This window comes from Hipposideros armiger, unplaced genomic scaffold, assembly GCF_001890085.2.
Source record: "Hipposideros armiger isolate ML-2016 unplaced genomic scaffold, ASM189008v1 scaffold_1586, whole genome shotgun sequence".
NCBI classification, from domain to species: domain Eukaryota; kingdom Metazoa; phylum Chordata; class Mammalia; order Chiroptera; family Hipposideridae; genus Hipposideros; species Hipposideros armiger.
In genome coordinates this window covers 45,995-60,301 of record NW_017732936.1, presented here as the reverse complement: position 1 = coordinate 60,301, position 14,307 = coordinate 45,995, and the positions used below count along the sequence as shown (strand labels likewise).

Below are 14,307 nucleotides of genomic sequence, written 5' to 3'. Positions count from 1 at the left end.
TCAGGGAGAAGCAGGCACTGAACTGCCTGCCTCCCATACTGAACTGTCATCTGCACTGTGTTCCTGCCATCTGAGCCAATCCTTATAAAGGAGCTCCTGGAATCATATTTCAACCAATAGAACCCCATCCAACTGGAGCTGCACAGCTATATCCTCACTAGCATCTTCACTGACCAATCAGAGTAGCTCCATTCTGAACAATGAGGACAATGCTTTTTGGACCAAACAAACTCTGGGGCTTTGGAGTCCCATGTAAGTGAGGATAGACCAGTCAGGGACCAGGAGCAGGTATCTCTCTCTCTCTCTCTCTCTCTCTCTCTCTCTCTCTCTCTCTCTCTCTTTCTCTCTCTCCATATATATATATATATTTTTTAATTAAATATATATATATATAAAATAAATATTAAATATATATATTTATTTATTTATTTTTCAGCTGCCCTCTGGTTGGGTAATACTTTCCCTTTCCATCTAAGACAGCGTTTCCCTGCCTGGGGCTGTAACACTGAAGTATTGTGCTAGACTGGACCGTGGTGGAGCTGTCTAGCTGAAGATGGGCCCCAACGCTGCCTTCCCCAGGGCTGTTTCATGAACTGTAACAAGAGATCTTGTCTGTTTAGGTAGAATGCTAAATGTATAGATAAATAGCAATTTGTAGGCATGAAGAGACAATTCTTCCAGAAGGGTTGTTTAAAAGAGGGCCATTCCACAGCTGTGCTATTCTGCAGCTGTGCTGTATCACAACTGAGCTGTTTGCACTGAATTAAGTCTCCCCTTCGCTGCATCTCAAATTGGGATTCCCATTGGGATTTAATTGACACCAATGATCATCAGCTGACAGAACACATTGAGAACAACTGCTCTATGGTCCATGTTTTTTACCTGACAATAGTATTGGAACATAATACCAAGATCATTTAGATTCACATAAAGAGTTAATGTTAATTGAAACATGAGCATCAATCTTCATGCTCCTTCAACTGACCTAATACTCATTAGATGATGTATAACTAGATTAAAAATACTTCTACTTATTCTTTATTTCTATTCCAAATTCCACTATTGGTATAAAAATTTCCTGAAATAACACTTGCATGTTACTTATAAGTAACACTCTTATACGTCAAGCTTTTAAAAACAACCCTTCTGGAATATTTATCTCTTCATGCCTACAGATTATTGTTTATCCATACACTCAGTGTTCCACCTAAATAGTCAAGATCTGTTGTTATATTTCTGCTATTCAGTTTATTTTCCATTTTTTCTTTTTAAACATCTCTTCAAGGCTCCATATGGTTCTTACCATACTTCCCAATCTTTGTTTCAGATATTAGACTCTTTTATTACTTCTTTTCCATGAAGCAGACCCCCTTTTAGATAAATTCCCATTACACAGGGTGTCAGCATGTCAGCATCCAGCATTGAGTTCCTGGTCTCTATTCCAGGTCACACTCACCCCTCATCACAAACGAAGGACACTTTTGCTCCAAGCTGGAGATTAAGTGGAAAGAGCACACGGCCATTAGGGAGTTGGTCCAGGGAGTCAGCACATGATTTCACTAAGGAAAAAACAATCAGAAGTAAGACTGCCATGTGAGGAACAAAGATATACATCTGCAAACCAGACAAGAGTGTAAGCACCTGCACATCTGGGGGCTGCTGGGCTCCAGTCTCCCTGGGGTGTGCAGCGCAGGGAAGCAGCCCCTCTGAGATCATAGCCAGGCTCACAGCTGTAGAACACTTCCTGTCCAGGGGGAAAGTTGTCCTTGCCGCTTAGCGTGTGCTTACCATGCAGGATTTCTGGAGGCAGCTGACATACTGGGGGAAGAACAGGTTCAAATTCCTGTCAGTTACAAAATATCATTTGCTAAATCTTAGCCTTCCAAGGAGTGACAGACTCATAACTAAAGGGTTCAGGTCTAACAAACGAAGTCACATGATACTCCAACCTCCTCATTTTACTGATGTGGAAGTTATAAATAGAGGAGAGATATAACCAAAGGCCTCACAGCTAATATGAGATAGAGAATTAGAACACACTTCTTCCCAACACAAAGTCTAAAATATATTCTTAAGTCTACTAAGTATGGGGTCCCTTCTTCTAATGCTGGCTATTCATTATAGTGTTATTAGTATTGGTGGGCTTCTCCACCCACATATTTACTAGAAAGGAAATCCAGTTTACAATCTCATTGTTCAGGTAATGAGAAGGTTGCCTGAGCCTAAATCTATTTAACAGATTTCCCTTTGTCACTTATATTGTACTCCTATGATCAAAGTGTAGTAATAATTAACATTTATATCTCTGTCTGTTCGTCCTCCCAGCTGCTCTCTCAGTAATGGCAAAGCTGAGTGGGTTGGTGGAAAGACTTAAGCTCCCTCTCTGTCACTATATATCAATTACAACATTTACCAATCCACTCCTAAGCCAGCTATTGTGGCAGATGAATAAGAAGACAAAACAAGCCATCGAGAACAAAATCCTTTCAATAAGCCAGTCCTTGTAATGAAAGGGCATATTGCTTAGAAAGTATTTGAGTCAAAGTCTGGCTGCCTTCATTAACAGCACTTTTGATGTGTTCTCAAGGCATCAGAACTCATTTATCTCTATCTAATTAAAGATGAATGAAAAATCTGTTTGGCTTTGAACAAGTTACTCTTACTTTCAACTTTAGATTCCTAACAATAAAATACAGGAGGGGACCAGAACAGACAGACAGACTCTAAGGTGACTATTCTGCAGCTATGATGTCTGTCTACATAAGCCAGTTTCTGTGATATATTGATAGAAATATAGAAAGAACCACAGCATTCAAGCTCTGGGCTCTGACACATATGCATTCTATTCCTAGGTCTTCCATTTAGTAGCATGTGATTTGGATGAGTTATTTAACCTCTGAAAGACCAAGCTAACTTCACTGTCATATGATATAAGAATAGCACTATTCAAAGGAGGTTGGTAAACAGTAGATGAGCTAGTGCATATAAAGTGCTTATTACACAGCTGACCAGAAAGTCCATGTCATTTTTCAATCTAATTGAGAGATATTGGAGCTGGTACTTTGCCTGAGAATTCGTCAATATGAGAGTCCCAAATGTGTCCTTCCTTGATTAATTAAGCTCTTGCTTCTTAAAATGAAGGCCCATGGCACATGCACGTGCACACACACACACACACACCTTCCTCATTTCATGCTTCATCCCCCCAGATTTACTCAACTGCTCACCACGTATCTTTGCCCCAGAACACTAATCTCCTGATCCTCTTACAACTCCTGACATCTATAGGCCGCTGCAAAGCTTCAGTCCGACTCACCCTTGGAACAGCTGGGCAACTCTGGGTCCCATTTGTTCTGGGCCTGGCATTGCACACTGGATGGTCCTTTCATGACAAAGCCAGGCTGACACCTAAACCTTACAATTTCATTTAAGGAAAACAAGCTTCTGTTCTCAGGCTCCCTTATTCCATTTTCAACCACTGGAGGCATGCATTTATTAGGTATAATGCACTGAGGGGCAGGGCCGCTCCAGGTGCCACCTTGATTGTCTTTGCTGGTGCAATGTATGGATTTATTGCCTATGAGGTCAAACAATTTTTCCTTTCTCTTTCCAAGATTGCAGCGATAGGTCACCACCATTCCGTATTGAAAATATTCTCTGTTGCTGCTATAGAAATCTCCATTGATAATGGGTGGTGGTGGTCTACAATGAATACCTGGGAAAAGGAACAGCAAGTTAAACAAAACCTCAGTTTCTTAAAGTTATATTTAATTATCCAAATTACCAAATGTGAATATTCACAACACTTCTGCTCTTGCCTATTTTTTCATAATGTACAGACATGTTATTACACAACTATAGATTAGGTAACCACAATATTATAGCTTCTGCTCTTCTCAGTTAACATTATTTCAATAAATATGTCTATATATTATTACAGTCCACATGCTTCTCATTTTTTTGCATTAAAGTTTATTGGGGTGACAATGGTCAGTAAAGTTACATACGTTTCAAGTGTACAATTCTGTAATACATCATCTGATATCACATTGTGTGTTCACCACCCAGAGTCAGTTCTCCTTCCATCACCATATATTTGATCCCCTTTACCCTCATCTACCACCCCTCTTCCCCCTTACCCTCTGGTTCCACTAAACTATTGTCTGTGTCTATGAACTTTTGTTTATTTGTTTGTCTTGTTTCTTTGTTGTTTTTTAAGTTTTATATGCCACATATCAGTGAAATCATATGGTCCTTGACTTTTTCTGTCTGACTTATTTCGCTTAGCATCATAATCTCAAGATCCATCCATGTTGTCGCGAATGGCACTATTTCATCTTTTCTTATGGCACATGCTTCTCATTTTAAGTGAGATCTTATATGTTATTTCACTACTGTTAATTCAGTTCTCTCTATATAGAAGACATTTGGCTTTATTCTGTTGTTTAATAATATGATATAGCATACAGTATAGCCTCTTTATCAAATGTATAAAGACAAAAAGCTCTGGCACAACTAATAAAAAAGTAATAAAACACAAATACACAATACTACACATGACAAACACAACAGTCACAGATTCAGAAGTAATAATACTGAATGTGTTCTACTTTATGATAATAATTTCGGCAATGTGGACATTAGAGATATAGATATATTTTGCCAATATTGACTCAGGAAAAGGTAGAATATAGAAGTGGAAAAAATGTATCACAAACACTTCCAAAAGATGGAAAGCACAGATAATTTTATAGAGAAATTTAATCTTGTATCCTAGTAACAGATAACTCCTAGGTATTTTAAAGCACCTGGAACAGAAAAAAAATATTTCTACCATTTTTGGCACCATGCCTTAAAAGAGGCACACATTTATGTATTTATTTATTATTACTTTTAAGAAAATATTTAAGATGTGCTTTCTTGTAGAAAATTCATAAAATATAAGTAAAAATTATCTTTAAGTCCTTTATCTAGAAAGAATCACTTTTAACTGTTTAATGTGTAATCTTTAACACAAACACACACACACACACACACCCCATATTTTTTCTAAAATATCTTTATTGGCTTAATAATATTCAGTGTAGGAATGTACTATCTGATTCCACTTGAAAGAGATATCTCTCTTGGCTAATGTATTCTGTCATATTTAAATTTTTTCTTTTTTTTTTGCAGAACACATGCCTTCTTCCTTTCAGTCCATATGCTTCCCGTTTTAAGTGAGATCTTATATGTTATTTCAGTACTGTTAATTCAGTTCTGAATTATTTCTGAAACATTGGACTATGCTCAATATTTAGCTTGTTTTGACTTTTAACTATCACAAATAGTAATGTAGGTAAATATTTCTATAGAAACATCCTTGCAAAAAACATGGTGATTAAAAAAAAATCATAAAATGTTTAATTCCCTAATTAAAGGCATGTATATAGTGTTAAGGTTTTGTTACTTATTGTATACTGGCCTTTTAGAAAGTTTGTTCCCACTTATCCTACCAGCAGTTGGGTTTGAGAGTATTGATTTCTTTACATTATCACCAAACCAGGGGTATATTCTCTTTATATTCTTTGTTAATTTGCAATTGCTCATTCCTCTATGTGACCTAAAGTGTAGGAAGCTCATATTCCAACAAATCATAGGAAGACAGCGTATCACTGTTTCGACAAAGAATAAGAGGAAAGGAGAGCACCACCGTTCCAATACACAACCTGATGTTAAGAGCTGGCAGAGAGGGGCAGGGCTACTTTCATTAAGTTTGTATTTCTTTACTTCACTGAAGAGAATGGTCTTCAAACTGGGAAGTGTTCAACCAACAAAACAGGAAGTTGGGGGCTGTTTTAAACAAGTTCAAGACTATTGTTTAAATAACTTATAGAAAAAACCAGAAGGAACTAGGAGCTTGGAACATTGTGAGCAATTTTTAGGATATGACTGTTTTCTTCAAATATTGGAAGGACACCATTGCCAAGAGGGATGAGACTAATTCTGTGTAATTCAGCGGGGGTGGGGGGTNTAGAGGAGAGGTAGTGGGGTGGGGGGAGGGCAATGCTAGGATGAACTGGTAGGATAAATAGGGAAAAAGATTTCAACCCACGTTCACAAAGTGGTGGCTCCGTCTCCCAAATGGCAGTAGTGCCTGAGATGATACATTTAGCAGATGAATCACCAATGAGTTGATACCTAAAGGCAAAAAGTGAAAATTAATTATGCTGTCTCCCATCAACTTCCTCAGAGCATGCATACATGGCAAAACTGACAAGAGTACAAAATCTGGGAGACATCTAAGGACTAGCCTAAACTTTACCTATTTTATCCAGGTTTTCTTATGTCTCTTTTCCTATCCTTTCACTATTGAAAGGGCTATTCCCTTTGTAATTCCTCATGGCACTCTCAGCTTAATTTTTTACTTCATTGATAATTGTACTGTGTCCCAATATAAAACAATCCTTTTGTTAGACCTGTTTGATGATTTCCTTCTTAAATTCTTTTTTTCCCCTCAGATTATCATTGCCATTTTTTAAAATTTGCATTTTCCTGATATACACATATAATTAACACAGTTATGTCCTTGTAGTTTAGGCATGTTTCTTGTAACTACCGTAAGATTTGATGCTTTTGATCCCATTTTAGAAGTCTTTGTCTTTCGACAAGAAGATGTAACCATTCAAATTTACTGAACTAATTGGTATGTTTGACCTTGCTTTGTCATCATTATTTGGATTACCTTTTTCATAATGTCCAATGATGAGGATGTAGCAATGAATAAGAGATCTGTCCCTAAAATGAGGGGCTTATTTCTGGCAGAAGAGACAGATACATTCCTTGCTATTCCTTTTTCCTCCTTCTCATTTTTTATATGAACCAGATAGGTGAACCTCTTTTAGGTGTTCTAACAATTTGGAAGTCAAATATCCAGTTTCTTTTTTATTACAGATTTCATTTCATGTGTGTATATTGTACATATACACAACATATATATTTAAACCTGTTTTCTCAATTTTAGTATCAAAATATGTAGAGTCTACCCTATGTACTATAAGTCTAGCCTATCTTTTCCTGCTTTTTCCCATTTTCTAGTTTTATGGATATATTTCATGACTTTAGAAGTTGTTATTAAATTATGATTACATTGCAGTTTCACTTTTGAGCAATTAGCTCTTGTATTTAGTTTCACAACTTTGTTGAAAATATTTGACCATGATTTTCTTTAAAAATTGTTTTTTTGTTTTGTTTTTACCAGTTTTCCACATCACTGATAATCCTTTTGTACTTTGTCATTTTCCCTTTTAAAGAAATTATTTATGGATTGCCTGGATTTATTATTTTTCTCTTCCTAGAATGTGTATTTAATTGGTGTAATTTTGGGGTCCTGCTTTTCCTTTACAGTATATTTGGAGACTCTAGATGTGAATACTAGCTTGGCTCAGTAGAAACACTATCTTCTGCAATTTAGTGATCTGAAGGATCAATATGATGTCAGTATACATCAATTTCTCTTACAGGTATTATAGTTTAGTAATTTTCCTTTCTGCATTCTTGAACTTTTTTTTTTCTGTATCCCTGAAATACAGAAGATTTCCTAGTGATGACTAGGTATACGCATATTGTTTTCCCTTTTTGAATTTCCATTACATGCATTTTGAATCCTAGTACTGTGTTACACATACCTTCCCTTTTCTCTTTTTCTTTATCCATTTCCACTAAATTCCGGCGGAATTTGATTAATTTTTCTTCTTACTCTCTGCTTTAATTTTCTATAGCATTCAATGTATTTACCACAGATTTTTTTTTGTTTTAGTTTGACAATTGTGCTTTTCAAACATGTGCAAACATTTCAGATTTCCTAACTAGTTGTACAGAAGCAGTGTGCAACTAAATCTTGTTAAAAATATATAAACAGAATATGTTTGTAAGCATTTTCTCTACACTTTGATAGTAACTCTGGTTTGTAAGAGGAAATTCTTTCTGATTTTTCAGATTGGTGTCTTTTACATCACATCCTGTAACTTATCATAAGCTCAGTGATTTTCTGTTTTATACCATAGACAGGTTCATCCTTATTGAGTAATGCAAGATGAAAGGTATAGTCAGAGAATTTATAGATTGTACTCAAAAATGCTCAGAGACAGAGAGAAATATCTAGATTTACTCTAATTTTAGTTTGTCAGGTTATAGGTACCCTGGTCTGTTAGGTGACAAATATACTGGAGACCACAAGTGGCTTTTCGGTGCTTATCATGTATTATCACGGCAGCACGAATTTAGCCAGATTCTCTAACAGGCTCAGCTGCTCACACTGAGAGTGCAGTCAAGACTCCACTGTGTGCTGAGCTGGTGTAAGCACCAAGGGCAGGACCGCTGCCCAGTAAACACTTTATGCCTGACATTTTCACATGGGGCTTTGTTATGGGTCCAATAGCGTTCCTCAAAAAGGTACGCTGAAGTGTTAACTCCCAAGCCCTATGAATGTGACCTTAATTGGAAATAGGGTCTTTGCAGATGTAATCAAGTCATGGTGAGGTCATTAGGGTGGGCTCTAATTCAATATGATCGACATCCTTATAAAAAGAGAGAACTTTGAACATAGACTGATACAGAGAGGAGAAATGCCATGTGAAGACACAGACACAGGAGACAGAGGCCGAGGTTGGAGTGATGCTGCCACATGCCATGGAAGGCCTGAGGCTACCAGGAGCTGGAAGAGGCGAGGAGGGATCCTCTCTCAGGGGCTTTGGAAGGAGGATGTCTTACTGACACTTTAATTTTGGACTTCCAGCCTCCAGAACTGTGAGAGAATACATTTCTATTGCTGCTCTAAGCCACCCAGTTTGTTGAACTTTGTTATGACAGCCCTAGCAAACTAATAGTGCAATTACTTTTAAGATTTGTTTTCTCACACAGTCTCTCCGTGGCCTTACCTGTCTTCCAGCAATGTCTGCTCTGAGTTAGGGCTGTTTTTATGGTTTGACTGTACCTTCCCCTCATTTTCTTCCTTTTTACCTGGTGAGTACCTTACTTTTCCTGTATGCACTGCCCTGGTTTCCAGCAAGATTACAGGTTCTCCCCTGAATCTTAGCATACCTTTGTTCATTTCAATCAGGAGTTGAACTCCTATATTCAGGCTTTTTAAGAGCAGGTGGTAATATCCTAGTTCTCCTTTCTGAGATGTGACTAGAAGGTAGTATTGCTATCACATAAATATTGAACCAAGGGATGTTGCTTCCAACTCACCCTATATTACAAGAATACTTAATTCTGGATCCAAACTGGGTGTCTGTGTCTATGTGCACCACACCGTTCACAGGATCTGGGGGAGTTTTACATACTTTACCTGTTGGAAAGAAACAGAATTTTGAAGCCAAGTAGAGTATTCGGACTTTTTTTAGTACATACGGTCCCAACCTGACTGTAGCTTACTGGAGTATATGCAACTGAGATGGTTCCACAGATTTGTGCCACCGGAGTACCCTCACCTGATTGCTCCAAGATCTGGTACCTACTAAGGGCCACTTTCAAAAAGACCTCCCATCTAGACCTGTCTTATCTCCACCTCATATCTCTCATCAAAATATAAAGGTTACATATAGACTTGTATTCTACCAGTATAAAATTCTTCCCACCTGGTTATTCAAACAGTTCATGTCTCCTTATAATTTTTTTCCTGGTCTGGATTCATTCATTATTTAGTTTCTCATAGGGAATGGGTTCTCTTGCAAATATTTCTTGAAACATTCTCATGAAATAAATATTTCAACCAATACTTAGGGATGACCTACAAGACCAACTTTTATATCTGCCTATATGAACACTTGATAAGCAAAATTTTTTTATCTCCAAAAATAAAAAATAAAAAATCATATCCTAAGGATGAGTTGACAGACATGGGAAAGCTCCAATGCAGGGGTTACTCACGTTTGCAGACGTTGTTGACACTTGACCACATCATAGTTTTTAGGCACTTGATATAGAATGACTTCCAGTAGTACTCAGGGTGGCATTCATACCTTAAAGATGTCCCAATGGGAAACACAGATTCATCGGTTTGGTTTTTCAATTTAGCAAATTGAAAATTATCTGGGGTGTTACAGTAACCTAGAAAACAAGATATCAAGAACATCAGATTTAACAAAGAGATGCCCAAGGCTCTTCTTCTTCCTCTCTCTCTTACTAGATTTAATGTCAGAACAAAATACATTTTTGGCTCTGAAAAGATAATTTCCTTGTAACCTTGGGAAGGAAAGTTCCATTAGCACATCCCCATTAGAAAATACACTATCTGTATACACTAAAGGTATTCTGCCATCTGTCATTTTACTCAGATAATTTACAGTAAAGGACAGCTTCAATTCAATTTTTCACATTTTCAGGGAGCCAGAAACAGTGCTCTTGTCCAGGTTCCACCATTCCCGTCTGGTTTTTTTGTACGTCAGCACATCGAAACTCCAGTGAAGGACTCACAAGCATGAATGAAGAACTCAGTATAATTTTTAGCATGAGGAAGCAGCCACCAATTTTGTAGGTCTGATTCCCAAGCCACCCATTTCAACACAGGAGAAACAAATAGCATCTCTTTAAAGTAAAAACAAACAAACAAAACTATGGTTATTGTTATAAGAAAACATTGTTTGGAGTGTATGTTGAATCAAATTTTAGCTTTAGCTCCATGCTTCTATGGCCTATTAGCTCTAGGCTCAAGGATTAAAACCTCACTTTGGATTCAAATATCATGAACTCAAAAAAGTACATGTGCTTAGAAAAACAGAAATCATTTCCACTTGTTTTTGACAATAACTTCTCTTTTAACTTTTCTTTCAACTGTCCTCTACCTCCTTTCCAATTATTTATTCAATAGTCATGGTTATGCTAGAGTCAACCTTGCACCCAAAGAATCCTCTGCATGAAGATTTGCAAATCAATTTCTGATCTCTTGAACATAATTAAATAATTTTTCTCAAAATAAAAATTTGGCTTATTTTCAATGCTTTTCATGGGAAATTTATCCATCTATATTGTCTATTTACTTTTTATTTTAGAGCTTAACTATTAGCTGTTCTAGTTTCTAGGTCCAGGAGCTCCCAGTTATGTCTAAAATTTACCATCTAAGGCCAAATCACACATGAATGGCATGGCAAGTCTCCAGTCTAAAATGTAGCTGATAAAACTAGGGTTATGTAATGGTGAGCGGGGAGGAGGGGCACAGGAGCACACACTAGGGGAACTAATTGATTTATTTAGCAATATTTAATCAATTTATTTTACAACATCCAATCAATTTAGGGAGCAATATCCAATCAGTTGGGTTAGCAGCATACAATAGCAAGAGACAAAGACAATCAAGACAATAAAAAAAGGGCAATTACAAAAGGTGAAGACAGTTAAAACTAGGCTATGAAATCAATTTGACTAAATACACAAATGAAATCAATAAGGAACATCCAAATACAGTAGTAAATTCTATTAGATGTTAACTGATTACAGCGTATGCCAAAAGCTCACCAAAATCGTGAGGCAACAACACTGGAGAGGTTGGGAAGCAGCCAGACCTCACCAGATCCACGGCTGAAAGTCAGAGCATCTCCTGAGGCTGCAAGCTGCGTACAAGTTCCCAGTGCGCATGCCAGAACTATGACAAATGATCAATGAGGAACACCAAATGAACAACTGCAAGCTGAGGTCTGCCTCATATATATATTCCTTTGATGTGCTTCAGAGCCAAGTTTCTCGTTCCTGCCTCCCCGTTTCTGTCTCCCCATTTCTGACTCCCTGATCCTGCCCCCCCCCTCAGGGAATGGCCAGTTAGGAGGGGGTTCAGCAGTCCCTGTGATAAAATATTGCTTATCCGGCTGAAGGGCCAGTTCATCCAGACAAACACCACCTGCTGTTCTCACCCGGGACTAGCGGCTCAAGGCCTTCCAAAACTTGGCAACGTGGCTGTTATGTCATCCTGATACAACTTAGTTACTTCACCTCATCTGCTGATGCGGGCAAAACAGACAGAAAGCAACACCATCACATATCTCTCCTGCCGGGAACGAGACAAGGGAGAAATTCACTTAACCCTAAGCTAACCAGCACCTCAAATGCAGTCTCTCTCACATGACGGAAACCCACATGCATCTCTCATGTGAGGAAACAAAACGCTGACAGACAAAAGCTAACCATCACCTCATATGCAGTCTTTTATGCCAGGAAACAAAAAACCAACCAAGAGTTAAACAGAAAGCCAACCTCACGCGAGGGAACCATCTCACAGGCAGTCTTTCATGTGAGGAAACCAAAAAGCTAACCATCACCTCTTATGGGGGAGGCTAGCATCACCCCACAATAGGGAAATAGGTGGAAAAGAAAAAAAGTAACATAAGCCAATAAAGGCAAAATTTTTTTAACATCTTCCCTACAGGTTACTATTTCAGATAGGGTTCTGATGAAAAAAAAAATCACAGAATTTAAGGGAATACTGCCTCTCACTATTGATTCAGTAAATCTGGACTAGGTCTCTACATTGGTAAACAGGTTCATAGGTGCATCCCAAGTTGAAGCCATGGTTTTGGAGGAGGAGAGTGGGGGCCAAAATGACTTCTGATTGACTAGCACTTGGTCTTTTTTTTTTTTAGAATTGTTCTTTTCCAGAGTTTCCCAGTGGTTAGCATATTATGTCAGAACTAAGGTCCCTTCTACAATCTATTTTCTCTTTCCCATGTTTACTTCTTGACCGTGGGTGTCTTAGGGGAGTTGGATGTCTTAAGAAAACTTCTCCAGGGCCGGCCAAGTGGCTCAGTTGTTAGGAGTGTAAGCTCTGAGCAACAGGGTTGCCTGTTCGATTCCCACATGGGCCAGTGAGCTGCACCCGAGCTGAGCTGCCACTGAGCTGCCAACAGGTGGCAGAATGGCTCAGCTGGTGAGAGCATGTGCTCCTAACAACAGGGTTGCTGGTTCAACTCCTGCATGGGATGGTGGGCTACACCCACCCGCAACTAAGATTGAACATGGCACCGTGAGCTGAGCTGCCCTGAGCTGCTAACGGGCGGCCGGATGGCGACTGGACTTGGAGCTGAGCTAGCTGCACCCTCCACAACTAAGACTGAAGGAAAACAACTTGGCTGTTTCCCTTCCCAAATTCCTCCCTCCACCCCACCCCTCAAAGAAAACTTTTCCAGATCTTTGGACTACACACTCTCTTTATTTTGCATTTTCCCTTGAGTTCATATTCTTTTGCTTTTTCTTTCTACCAAAGTGGAAAGACTTCAACAGCTAAAATTAGTGTGGGCTAAGGAGAAAGTAAGCCTTATTTTAGTTTAGAACTTAGCTGCCCAAATTAGCCAAAGGAATCTTTGTGATTTATCTACAATGCAGCCCAACTTTCATAGAGAATGCACAGGGGTCTCAGGCCAAATAGGTAATTAAAAGTGATTTTGCCTGACTTTGTTCCCTGCTGGCCTGTGCTTCCCTCCAAAACCTGTGAAGATGGTATAGCTTATGTAAGTTAAGGTTCTTCGGTATTTGCTTTCAACTCCTACGGTTTGAAATTGTTTTCCTTCCAATTCTAGTGAGAAATAGAACCACCATTCACCATCTCTCTTGCTTTTCACCAGCCCTCTACCAGCAAAAGTCATCAGAATCTTATTACTGATTTGGCAATTAATTGTGTCAAGTTCACAAATAAACATGAAACTAATTGCAAAAATTTAGAAGATCTGGTTTAGATAATCTGAAGCCATTTGGGATGTAGGGTAGTATGTACTAACCTGGAAGTCCACAGCGAGGGGCAGGGCTGCTCCAAATCCCATTCCCTTGACTGTCACTTGTGCAGCGGATGGTGCTCTCCCCAAAGAGTTTGAAGGTCATCCCTCTGTATGGGTGGGGGTCACATGTGTAAGTCACTTCTTCTCCATAAGGAAAGACTTCCAGAGGTTTTCCTGTGTGTCTTCCATTACGGATATCTGGAGGATTTGGGCACAAGATTTCTGGAAAGAAGGCAAGATCTCTCAGTTTCATTGAGGAGTTTTCACCACAGGTATTCTACAGTCATTCGGTGCTATGGTTGGTGCTACCTAAAAAACAGTTATGACATACGCCTTTGCTAAAATGGACTACGTGAAATGCAATCTCAATTTCTTTTTTTATCGAAAAAGTACAAAAGAAATTGGTTTATCTTGAATCTTCCAGACAGTTAAGTTTTCTGGGTAATAGAAACTTAACACCTATAATTAAGTACCAAAAATTGCCTTAGGTAGTACTAACATTTTAACTATATTAATTCTTCCTATCCACAAGCATGGTAGATGTTTCCATTTATTTGTATCTTCT

The 14,307-nt window shown here is 38.4% G+C and overlaps 1 protein-coding gene across 3 annotated transcripts in view; it reads right to left on the bottom strand.

Moving 5' to 3' along the window:
- Positions 1–14,307, bottom strand: part of CR1 (complement C3b/C4b receptor 1 (Knops blood group)) — a 99,214-nt gene that overhangs the window by 42,260 nt on the left and 42,647 nt on the right. For all 3 annotated transcript variants that reach the window (XM_019634331.1, XM_019634332.1, XM_019634335.1), the window contains 7 exons: positions 13,746–13,964; positions 9,913–10,092; positions 9,232–9,331; positions 6,095–6,180; positions 3,317–3,715; positions 1,642–1,818; positions 1,457–1,559 (listed from right to left, as the gene is read on the bottom strand). In XM_019634331.1, coding sequence (XP_019489876.1) covers positions 1,457–1,559; positions 1,642–1,818; positions 3,317–3,715; positions 6,095–6,180; positions 9,232–9,331; positions 9,913–10,092; positions 13,746–13,964 — 1,264 coding nt within the window. The remainder of the gene's footprint in view (positions 1–1,456; positions 1,560–1,641; positions 1,819–3,316; positions 3,716–6,094; positions 6,181–9,231; positions 9,332–9,912; positions 10,093–13,745; positions 13,965–14,307) is intronic.